Source organism: Polypterus senegalus, chromosome 11 (assembly GCF_016835505.1).
Source record: "Polypterus senegalus isolate Bchr_013 chromosome 11, ASM1683550v1, whole genome shotgun sequence".
NCBI lineage: Eukaryota > Metazoa > Chordata > Cladistia > Polypteriformes > Polypteridae > Polypterus > Polypterus senegalus.
In genome coordinates, this window is record NC_053164.1 from 64,514,117 (window position 1) to 64,526,671 (window position 12,555).

Consider the following 12,555-nt stretch of genomic DNA (forward strand, 5'->3'; position numbering starts at 1 on the left):
ATTGGGTGGTCTATAACACACTCCTAAAATAAGACCTCTTTCCCTAATGCTTTCTAGGCGAAGCTAAGATGGGGCTTATCGTCCAACTGAAGAGGTCTTACATTTAAATTCTTCTTGGCCAAAACAGCAACCCCACCTCCTTTTCTGTTCTGTCTATCCTTCCTATTAATGTGTATCCCTCTATGTTACACTCATCCCCATCTTTGTTATTTAGCCAGGTTTCCGTTATTGCTATAATATCATAATTATGCTCTGCTACATACAACTCCAACTCACTTACCTTATTTTTGATACTTCTAGCATTAAGGCAAGCTATTTTTAATGTGTCACTCCTTCTACATTTAAATGTTGGCTTAGAATGTACATTACTACTCAACTACGTGTTTAACACTAGAATTGCCAAAGCCTACAAAAAAACTTGTTATCCCAGTTCACCTTAAATCCATTCGCACCTCTCTGTCAGTGTCTTTTGTGTTATAAACATGGACAATGACAACTGGATCCACCTCTGCTCTGGCCAAGAGCCTATCCAGCTTTCCAGGGCGGTCCTCCTCCAGAGCAACCAGAAAGTAACGCACTGTGCGAGACTCTCTTCGGAGCATACCTACACTTCAGTACGCTTAATGATTGAGTCCCCAACTATCACTACCTCTCTCTTTTTGGGAACTGTTTTTGAGGTGGCCTGTTGGGGCTCCTCAACCCTGCCTACCACCTCAGAATCATTAGAGACACCGTCCAGCTCTGCAAGGACATGATAACGGTTTGACACTTCTAATTCTTGGGTTGATGCCCCAGGACAGTGTGCACCCTTTACCTTACGCCTTGTGACCATGACCCACCTATTTCTAACTGTCTGGTCTGGAATCTCCTCCCGCGCCACCTTGGGGGTCCACACTATCTCTCCACAGGACACCTGGGCCAGGTCCGCCAATTCTCTATTACAATGCAGGTCAGCCAACTCCTTCACCAATTCAGCGACACTGAGCTCGAAGTGCTGGATCAGCTGGTATCACCTGCAGATGTAGCCCTCATAGACAACTGGCTCTTCCAAGCCGTTATCTTAAAAGTCCAACATCCAGCAGGACTTGTATTGCACTGGCCTCATTATTAGAATTTGATATAGGATTAGTAAAACTGCCTTAACATTTTTTTTCTTAGAATTACATTATTTAACTTGAATGGTAACACTACGAACTTCTTCAGCTATTTTACACCTTCTGTCCCCTTAAGCTCCTGTACTGTTCTCCCTCTCGGCTGTCTGCTGTTTGTCCCTCTATGAGGTTAACTTTACTTTTCTCTGTTTCTATTCCTAACTTTGTGCTCCTCTTACTTATAAGCTCTCCACTTGCACTGTTTGTGTTCCCCCATATTATTGAACTCTTACACTGTCGCCCGCTTAACTGTTCTACCTCTGGACCGCTATGAACTGCTCAATCTCAAATAAACAAATAAAACTTTACTACCTTATCTACTCCTACAGCCCCTGTGTGCCTGATTGGCGTCTTAACGATGGCTGCTGACCTGCGCACCGCTGAGCCTTCGCCTTTTACTGCTTTGAAGTCAGCCGCGGCCTTTTTTCTTTTCTTTTAAGCTAAGGAGTCGCTGTTACAATGTGGTTATTTGCTTACAAATGCCGATATCAGTTACAGCTGCTTTCTATCCTAACTCCTCGATGCTAGTTCAGATACAGATAACAAAAATGAATACACGTACAAGTAACTTTTCCAAGCGCACCTCCAAACACCCAGCTACTTTTACTTACTCTTGTGCTGGTGAAAAAAAAATGCAAAAAATAAAGCTTTTAAAAGGAATAAAAGCTTTAAAAACTCCTACACGGTCCCTTAGCGGCAACCAAAACCTATGTTTTAAGGAGCACATTTTTTTTTTTTTATTTAACCCTTAACCCACAGAAAACACCAAAAACTCTTGGCAGCCTCTAACGTTTGCAAAGTTCACGTCAGCATGCCTCCTTTTGTATTATGGATCTAAACTCGACAGACGCACTAGTATTCTTGTCCTCGTTATATGACCACTGGTATGTTATGCTTTATTTCATGCAGATTTTATTATACAGTCCTCTTAAATTTAGGAAATGTATAGCTCAAAACAAAGACTCTGCTCAGGATCCAACTTAAGCTTGACTGTCTATTAACACTAGAATTACCAGAGCCTATGAAAAAACTCGTAGATCCGTCCCACCTTAAATCGCTTCTCACCTCTCCGTTAGTGTCTTTTGTCCTTTAAATGTGTTGATAAGCAGCAAACAGCAGGCAGCCTGCTATCACATCCCCCACCGGCACACAGTTAGCTCACGTCTGTTTACTTGAGTGTCAGTTGCTTAGAGTTGTATAGAGTGAGAAGTCAAGCAAAATCACACCTTTTATAAATACTATATCGTTATTTGGAACACTTGCATTTCATGTGTTCCGTGTCTACAGCAATCTATGTAAACACATCGTTAAAACAGAAACGTTTCTCGAAACGATCTTAAAAATCACAGTTATAAAGACACTTGTTCATGTTAATTGCAGTCTCAATTGTTAAAAATAATATTTTAAAAGGAGCATCTCACATGAAAATACAACGATCTGACTGACTGACTGACAGTGCATACCACTTTATATGGTTAAAAAGAAAAAAAAAATAACACTTTCTCCCCAGAGGGGAATTGAACTCTGATTGGCTGAGCAGTCTGTGTCAACTATCTGCAACTCAGTTTAGTATGTATCGTGATCGTGATTTAGAGCGACTAAAAGTGAAAAAAAAAAAAAGGTAACCTTTACAAGTCCTATAAATGTTCACCGTGTGTTACAGACACAAACCAAGTGTATGTGCGTACTGTATAATATTAACAATAAGAGCAGCTCACTACTGAAAACAGCAACTATAGGACTAAGTCGGAATTGAACCGGGGACTCTTGATTACAAGTCAGCAAATCATAGCGCTACGCCACAGAAGCTGTTGTCTTTTCTTTGAACCTTTCGTGAAAGGGTTTATTTGATCTTTGGACTTCAGGCTTCATACATTATACAGTTTATGCCTGCATTTTGTCATTTACTACTAAAATATGAAAAACATTTCTGTTTTAAAAATGTATTTACACAGATTACTGTAGAAACGGAACACACATGAAATGTGTTTGTTTCAAATAACAATGTATTATTTCCACTCTAAAACTCCACTTCACTCCCAGATAATCAATCAAGACATGAGCTGGTAGATGGTGTGCATGTTCTAAGTCAGTGGGGGGATGGAATAGCCAGCTGCTTGCAGCTTGTCTTTATTGGCACATTTAGAGGACAAAAGATGCTGGTGGAGAGGTGAGAACGGATTTAAGGTGGGCTGGATCTCCGAGTTTTTTCGTAGGCTCTGGTAATTCTAGTGTTGAAGAGCATGTTGGAGATCTGCCCATTTACTGACGTGTTCAAACTTTCTTACTCTGTACAGGAATATTGATAATCTTGAGGAACAAGCTCGAAATGTTGCTTATCACAGAAAAGGTAAAATGACCTCCTGATGTGGTGTGCAGAGTTGAAAATTCATAGCACATACACTTGTTGCTAACTTTGTGGTGCTAAACTTATCAAGCTGTTACACTTAGATTGTGCAAGTTTGACTTGTTAGCCTCCAGGTCCGAGGTCGAGCAAATATGTAGCGCTAAGATAGATATATAGGTCATTTCACTAACTACCACTTTGAAATTAATAAAGGATTTCATTTTATTTTTTAATTAATTTATTTTTTCTGTACTTACCCCTCCACTGACCCCATCTTTATAAGCGCTTGATGTGTTTTTCAATTCTATAATTTTACCAAAACTCTTGTTTTTTAAAAAAAAAAAAAAAACTGTTTTAGCTGAAGAAATTAAATCCATTAAATTAATTTTTAAATTCATTAAAAAAAAAAAATGCTCCCGGTCCAGGTAGTAGGAGGCCAGAAATATATTTTGCATTTTGGTCACAGGTGTCCAGTTTGCTGTTTCAAATGATCAGTCAGGTGACATATGTGTAGATATATCAAGATACATTCTGTTTAATAAAAGTGCCTTTCTCGTGTTTGTCATAGCACTCTATTTTAAACACAAACCTCTCAAATAGAATAGTAACTGAAGAGTATCACTTTTTACATCCAATAATAAAAAATGTATACAATTTTTTATAATATAAGAATTTGATGAGAAAATGACATGTGTTTCTGTGTGTATGTATGTGTATGTATATGTATGTATGTTCCAGCATCACTTCCGAATGGCTGGAGCCATTTTTATGAAACTTAGCACATATGTTTCTCATTGATCGACCAAAATACCGTAGGAGTAAATCAACCCTAACCGACCCCATTCTGGGTGGAGGAATCTTGCAGTCTTGTTTCCGTGTAATCATCCAGTTGACACTCTGAACGACCACCAGAGGGCGAACTGAAGGTGACTGCCAGCATTCTTTATTTGACCGCCACCGCACCCCTGTTGCTTTTGAAATTACATAGAGCTAGCCGGTTCTGAGCCCGTTAACTTGATGATAAGCACATTAGTGAGTCTTCATTGTTTGTTAATTTTTATTTATTTTTAAAGTTTTTTTTTTTATTATTATTATATTGTTCTCAAACAATTAAAAAAAAAAAAAAATTGTATTTTCCTCCTGGGCAACACTGGGTATTTCATCTAGTGTAGTATAAAAAAGTCAAAAATAATCTTGTTGATTGTGCCGATCTCATGTGATCTATTTATTTTACAGATTAAACCTTTTGGCCCCACTGATTATGCTCAAGTAGTTGTAATATGAATGAAAAAATTAACAAGTTAAATATTTTCTACATGTTACCTAAATGTTAACAATTGTTAATGCTAGTCAAAGTTTGTTCATAAACTCAACCAAGATTTTTTTAATGTTATAAGATACAATACAATACAATTTATTTTTGTATAGCCCAAAATCACACAAGGTGGGCCACAATGGGCTTTAACAGACCCTGCCACTTGACAGCCCCCCCGACTTGACTGTCTAAGAAGACAAGGAAAAACTCCCAAAAAACCTTGTAGGGAAAAATGGAAGAAACCTCGGGAAAGGCAGTTCCAAGAAAGACCCCTTTCCAGGTAGGTTGGGCGTGCAGTGGGTGTCAAAATAAGGGGGTCAATACAATACAATACAATACACAGAACAGAACAAATCCTCAATACAGCATAAAAATAAAAATTTTAGAAGTACGGAGCAGAATTTAACAGTAGATGATATCACATAATAAGATTTGGATATTTTTAGAGTCCTGGAGACCTCATCCATCAAGCTGCCTCCCCCATTTGGCCATTCCACGGCTGAAACAGTGCTGGGCCAGCCAATCCGATGAAAGGACCCCTCTTTCCCATGATTCCTGTGATCCTCCATCAGGGATGACTTTACCATAGGCAGGCAAACAACTTGGCAGGTGGGCGTGGCACCAATGCCACATTTGAGTACCGAGAAGAGAAACAGAATAGGTGAGGGTTAGTATCCAGTTATAACTATCATGTTTCTTATATTTTAGTGCTAATGACTAACAACAGAGATGCAGTCTGTACAGTTAATCAGCACCTCTAGTCAGGATATGCTAAACTGAAGTAGTGAGTCTTCAGCGGGATTTAAAGGCTGAGATGAAGGGCATCTCTTATAGAAGCAGGCAGACCATTCCACAGTTTAGGGGCCCTGTAACTAAAAGCTCGACCTCCCACTGTTATTTTATTAATCCTTGGAATCATAAGCAGACCGGCATCTTGAGATCTTAATGTGCGCTCAGGTTTGTAAGTCATGATAAGTTCAGACAAGTAAGCCGGACCTTGGCCATTTAATGCTTTATATGTTAAAAGGAGGATTTTGAAATCTGCCCTAAACTTAACTGGGAGCCAGTGTAAGGATTTAAGAACTGGAGTTATGTGTTCATATTTTCTTGTTCTTGTAATAATTCTTGCAGCCGCATTTTGGATTAACTGGAGGCTGTATAAAGAACAGTTTGAACAGCCAGTGAACACCACATTGCAGTAGTCAATCCTACTAGAGATAAATGCATGAATTAATTTCTCAAAATCCTGTTTATTTAGAAAGCGCCTTAATTTCCTAACATTTTTAAGATGGAAGAAACATGATTTGGAGAACATTGTAATGTGTACTTTAAATGACATGCTACAGTCAAAAAGAACAAAATTTAATGGTGATTCCAACTGAGTTAAACGATGACAGAATATTGCTGTGATCAGCGTCATTCCCTCCAACAATTAACATCTCTGTTTTATCTGTATTTAAAGACAAGTAGTTCTCATTCATCCATTCCTTTAATTCACTAACACAACTAATTAAAGACAACATCAGAGAAACTTCATTTGATTTAAATGAAAGGTATAACTGGGTGTCATCTGCATATGAGTGAAAATTAACATTATGTTTCCTAATGAGAGATCCCAGTGGAAGCATGTAAAGTGAAAACAGTAAAGGTCCCAGTACTGAGCCCTGCGGACACCATATTGAACTTCTGTGTATAATGATGGAGTCCTGTCAGCACATTTCTGTACATACTGGAATCGATTTGATAAATAAGAACTGAACCAAGTGAGCACGGGGCCTGTAAGCTCAACAACATCTTCTAGCCTGTGCAGTAAAATAGAATGGTCAATGGTGTCAAATGCTGCACTTAAGTCCAACAACATAATTACAGTGGAGTTTCCTTCATCAGAGGATATCAGAATGTCATTTACAACCCGTGTTAGTGCCGTTTCTGTACTATGACCAGTACGAAGACCAGACTGGAATTCCTGAAATAAATTGCAATGCGTAAGGTGTGACTGAAGCTGATTGGCGACAAATTTTTTCTTTTATTTTAGAGAGAAACAGTACATTTGAAAAGGGCCTATAATTATTTAGTATGTGTGGGTCTAGGTCTGACTTTTTAAGTAATGGTTTAATGACTGACACTTTTAGTATATCAGGTACTGTGCTATGCAATAATGAACTATTGATAATGTTTAGAATAGGCACTGCAAGAACATCCATTGCACTTTTTACTAGTTTTGTTGGCACTGGATCTAGGGAACAAGTAGTGGGCTTCATTTTAGAAATTAAAGTTAAGACTTCCTGCTCAGTTACAGGATTAAAATGACTCAAGTGCTGAATGCAATGTGAGACAGGGCCTGCTAAGCTAGTATTTGGTTTGTACTGTGATGCTGAGATCTGGGATCTTATATTTTTAATTTTCTCATTGAAGAAGTTCATAAAGTGTGTACTGCTAATGTCTGTTGGTATTTTGCACTGTAGATCTGAATTCACATATATTAATTTAGCCACTGTTCTAAACCGTACCCGAGGATTTTTATTATTGCTATCTATTGTAGAATAGTATTCTGAGCGAGCTTTAAAGATGGCTTTTTTATATTTATTAACACTCTCTGTCCATGCAATTTGAAACACTTATAGCTTTGTTGTTCTCCATCTGCGCTCCAGTTTTCGACACTCTAATTTATGAGCTCGAGTGTTTTCTTTAAACCAGGGAGAGTTTCTATGTGCTTTGATCACTTTTGTTTTAATTGGAGCCACTGTGTCCACAGCATCTCTCAAGGTCACATTATAATGTGATGTTAGCTGATCTAAATTGTTTTCCAAGCTTACATTTGATGTTAACTGATCTAAATGGTTTTCCACAATTACACTCAATTTACTCAAAGTATCTAAAAATTTTGAGGCAGAATTACAATTTAGATGTCTCACTGTCTTTATTTCAACCTCTGAATGCGTTGACAAGGGCAAAACTAAATCAAACGTAATTAAGTAATGATCGGAAATAACTTCTTTTAATGGCCCTGGTGGTTTGTAGACTAGCGCTATAATTGTGTTGGAATCTGTTTTAATATTTAAAATGAATGCCTCAAAGGATGTAAAGTTGCCTAGATTTTTAGACGTGATTTGCAATTTCTTACAATGAATTATTCCAAGGCCTCCTCCTTGTGGCAAGATAATGTCAGTATTACAGCAGTGGATTAAAAACTAAGCTTTTTTTCTTTTTTCTTTTAAACCTTATACAGGTATCAAACTTCACTGCTGTCCTGAATGTGGCAAAGAGTTTTCACAAAGACACAGCCTCTTGACTCACCAAAGAATTCACACAGGGCAGAAGCCGTATTGTTGTTCTGAATGTGGCAAACAGTTTTCACAAAGAGGCCAACTTCAGTACCACAAAAGAATTCACACAGCGGAGAAGCCATATTGCTGCTCTGAGTGTGGCAAAGACTTTTCACTAAGGCACAGCCTTTTGACTCACAAAAGAATTCACACAGGCGAGAAGCCATATTGCTGTTCTGAATGTGGCAAACAGTTTACACAAAGAAACCAACTTCAGTGCCATAAAAGAATTCACACAGGGGAGAAGCCATATTGTTGCTCTGATTGTGGCAAACAGTTTTCACTAAGGCACAACCTTTTGACTCACAAAAGAATTCACACCGGAGAGAAGCCATATTGCTGTTCTGACTGTGGCAAACAGTTTTCACGGAGAAGCTATCTTCAGAGCCACCGAAGAATTCACACAGGGGAGAAGTCAAATGACTGTTTTGAAAGTGGTAAACAGTTTCCAGAAAGAAGCCAACTTCAGTGCAACAAAATAATTCACACCGGAGAGAAGCCGTATTGCTGTTCTGAATGTGGCAAGCAATTTTCACGAAGAAGCAACCTTTCGATTCATAAAAGAGTTCACACAGGAGAAAAGCCATATTGCTGCCCTGAATGTGGGAAACGATTCTCTCACCGCAGTACTCTTCATACACACATTAAAACTCACACAGGAGAGAAGCCGTTTTGCTGTTTTGAATGTGGCCGTACGTTTGCACGGAGAAGCAGTCTTCAGAATCACCAAAGAAATCACATAATGGAGAAGCCGTGTTGCTGAATGTGGCAAACAGTTTTCACAAAGAAACCAACTTTAGTGCCACAAAGGAATTCACACTGGCTGATATAAATGTGGCAAACACTTTTCAAAAAGACATACTTTTCAGATCCACCAAAGAATTCACACAGAAGAAGCCATATTGCAGTTCTGAATGTGGCAAACCAGTTTTATGTAGATACCATCTTGAACGCCACAAGAGAGAAATGTGTTTGGATTAGACAAACACACCAAAGTAGTATTCATTAATGGAAAATTGAAATCAGCCTTGTTGACGATTACCCAATAAGAGAACTTGATGAAGAGGAGACCTAATTAATAGTTAGGAATTGGTGAGGGTGGAGACATAAACCACAAAGAGCAGAGATTGAAGATCAGCAGTGAATACATAAAAAGGGTAAAATTATCCTCAAACCTTCCTTGATGGTGAGGAACAAGATACAAACAGTTAATAAGATAGTCAAACACGTTATCTCATACAGCTTTTGGATCATAGACTGGCCACAGAAAGACCTCAACAGTCTGGATGTAGAAACAAGTTGCTTCATGCCAACCAACCAATGTACAAAAAACCAATGCATGCCAAGGCTGTATGTTCCTAGGGCTGAAGGAGCAGTAACTCTGACAGAAGTAGATTACACACGTGATCTTCAAACATAGGACTGCCAGCATTCCTTCTCGGTTCACAGGATTGCCACATTTGCAACATACTACAGCCTGAACTGTAAAGCAATCCACAAAACTGAGGGTTTGCAAAGAAAGAGGTGACACAATTTTGTGAAAAATCATAAAAAGATAAGAAGGTAGACACAGAAAGGAGAAAAAACTGGAGTGGCCACAAATGCAGTAGGAAATACACAGAACTCCTACTATAAGTGAATGTGGACCAAAACCTGACACATGAAAGGCTCAGGAGAGGAGAAATGAGATGCTTGCAAATGGCTACTTAGGATTGTGGATTACCCACAAGGTTGTTTGCAGCATATTTTGAGAGAAATGGAAAAAGGAACCAATGTAGGTTTTGCAACAAACCGGTGGAAACCGTACTGAACCTTACTATAGGATTTAAAATACAACTGTCCAAAAACCTATTCATGGAAAGACACAACAAAGTAGTCCAACTGATTTATTGGAAACTGTGCAGACAATGTGACATCCCAGTTCCAGAAAGGATTATTGATCATACATCACCTGGGGTATACCAGTCCTAATATGTAGAAGATTCACAGCCAGTAAAACTGATATTGGAGAAACATTCAGCTAATGCCTGGATAATCAAGGTATCGGTCCCAAATAAAATCACTGTGGCTTGAATTGAGAGTGGAAAAACATCAAAATATCACAAGATGCAATCAGAAATGTGGATCTAAATGTGAAATAAAAAAAATGATTGTGAATATGGGAAACAATTCTGTCACAATAGTAGTCTTCAGAGCCCCTCATAAGCATTCAGGAAAGGAGAATGCAATCTGAGATGAGCCAGATGTGAAATAAAACCTCTGAGATTGTGCCAATGCTGGGATGAACAGGACTTATCCAAAAAAAAAAAAAAATCATCCAGACTACTTCACGCTTTTGTTTTCAGTCGACTAGATTACTGTGATGCACTTCTCTCAGGACCACCAAAAAAAGACATCAGTCGATTACGAGTGCAGAATGGAGCTGCTAGAATTTTAACTCGGAAAAGAAAACCTGAGCACATCACCCCAGTTCTGATGTCACTACACTGGTTACCCGTGTCATTTAGAATTGACTTTAAAATCCTGCTGATGGTTTACAAAGCCTTAAATAATCTTCTCCCATCTTATATTTCAGAATGTCTTACACTTTACGGTCCAACTCGTAACCTTAGATCTTGAAATGAGTGTCTGCTTAGAATTCCAAGAGCTGAACTTAAAAGAAGTGGTGAGGCGGGCGGCCTTCTGCTGTTTTGCACCTCAAATCTGGAATACGAATTTACCAATAGAAATTTGCCAGGCTAATATGGTGGAGCACTTTAAAAAAATTGCTAAAAACTTATTATTTTAAACATGGCTTTCTCAGAGGTTCATTTTAGCTTAACCTTGATATTCTGTATATGCTTTAAATATATTTCATGGTGGCTCCGTACTAACCCCTACTTTCTCTGCTGTGCTTTTTTCCGTTGTTCTGTGTTGGTGATCTGTGCCCCCACCACCCCATCAAAGCACCGTGATGTCCTTATGTTGATGGATCAAAGGCCAGAGGTCCACATGACTACCATCGTCTTAATTCCCCCATGTGAAGCCTGAAAACCATGAGGACTGAGTGAGATCACTCCTATTAGGTTGAATGCCTAGTGTGGGCTGGGTGGTCTCGTGGCCTCAGAACCCCTGCAGATTTTGTTTTGTTTATCCAACCTAACTGGAGTTTTTTTTTTTGGTCTGTCCTCCCTTGCTTTATTGTCTAGCAGCACCAAAACAGTGTCTGTTATGTCAGTGTCACATTCCTGGGAGTTCAAAGGTGTAATCATCATTTGGTGGTACATATCGGGCAAGTAATTAGCCCCCAGTAGCAACATATAAAGGGCCAGAACCAAATAGACAACTTGGAAGATTCTAGAACAATCTCCCTGAACTCTAACCTGTGTTCGTAGCCATTATCCACCATATATTTGTAATCCTCTTCCTGCATATAATTTTGAGTTTGTTGATAAATGAATTACTGCAGACCACATCTGATGTTTGACTCTACTATCAAGTGTTTTAATGGTGAAAAGATGCAATCCTTTTGTCCCCCTGAGGGCACAGGCCTGTGGTTCACAGTCTGAATATTCATCATTGGTGAGTATTCTTTTCATTTTTAGGCTTTGTAACAGATGTTATGTTAAGCTGCCTATTCTCTGAAATGTTATTTTGAAGCACACAATAAGGAATGGCGTTTAGCCTCTAAGCTTGTATGTGAAATATTATTCATGTAAAACACGCCAAGAAAGCGATTTGGCCCCTAAGGTTTCCCTATAAAACATGTGTTAGTTGAATTGCTTTTAGCCGCAGAGGTTACAGATAACTTTATAAGGGTTTATAACGTAAAGCTTTACAAATGATAGTAAGCTGATGCTAACTCGGATATTGCAGTAACTTCTAATCAATTCACAATGTACAGCAAATGTAATCTTTATACAGCAATAATAAAAATATTAATAAAGAGAGATACAGATCTGCACTCATTTCTGTCATTGGTTAAGAGATGTGATAATTGGTCAGATAAACAAAATATAATAAGACATAATTAATAAATGCATAAATTAATAGACAATTAAAAAGGCTTACATGTGTGACTCAGTGCTGCGTATACAGATAATTCCACAGTCCAAGTATCTTCATTTAGTAAAATTCAATGCAAAAACAAAAAAAATGATAACCCAAAAGAAAAGTTCCTGTCTGAGATTTTTCTGTTTAAGGCTTACGTGTCTTGTTAAGTTTCGTTACGTTTCTCTGGTAAGTTCTCTATGTAACAGACAATCATGTGTTTATATGTCACACGGTCAGAAGACAAGCGAGCCACTGTCACTCTGAAAGCAAATCAAACAGTCCATGCATCAAGCAGAAGTGACAATGCCCCTTATTGACTAAAATTCTATTATGACCGTACAGATGAAGCTGAGAGACGAGGAAGTACTGCGTTGTCGTCAGATC

At 38.5% G+C, this 12,555-nt stretch overlaps 2 protein-coding genes across 5 annotated transcripts in view; both read left to right on the top strand.

Moving 5' to 3' along the window:
• The window catches only part of LOC120539098 (zinc finger protein OZF-like), a 28,871-nt gene extending 18,418 nt beyond the window's left edge, over positions 1-10,453 (top strand). Inside the window, exon 3 of the mRNA XM_039768853.1 lies at positions 8,043-10,453. Within this exon, the coding sequence (XP_039624787.1) occupies positions 8,043-8,902 (860 nt within the window). The 3' untranslated portion in view covers positions 8,903-10,453. The remainder of the gene's footprint in view (positions 1-8,042) is intronic.
• Positions 10,454-10,955: 502 nt separating this feature from the next.
• The window catches only part of LOC120539103, a 45,117-nt gene continuing 43,517 nt past the window's right edge, over positions 10,956-12,555 (top strand). For all 4 annotated transcript variants that reach the window (XR_005635554.1, XR_005635555.1, XR_005635553.1 and 1 more), the window contains exon 1: positions 10,956-11,700. Coding sequence is in view for 1 of the 4 variants with exons in the window: in XM_039768865.1 (XP_039624799.1) it covers positions 11,626-11,700 (75 nt within the window). In the remaining 3 variants the exon portion in view is untranslated. The remainder of the gene's footprint in view (positions 11,701-12,555) is intronic.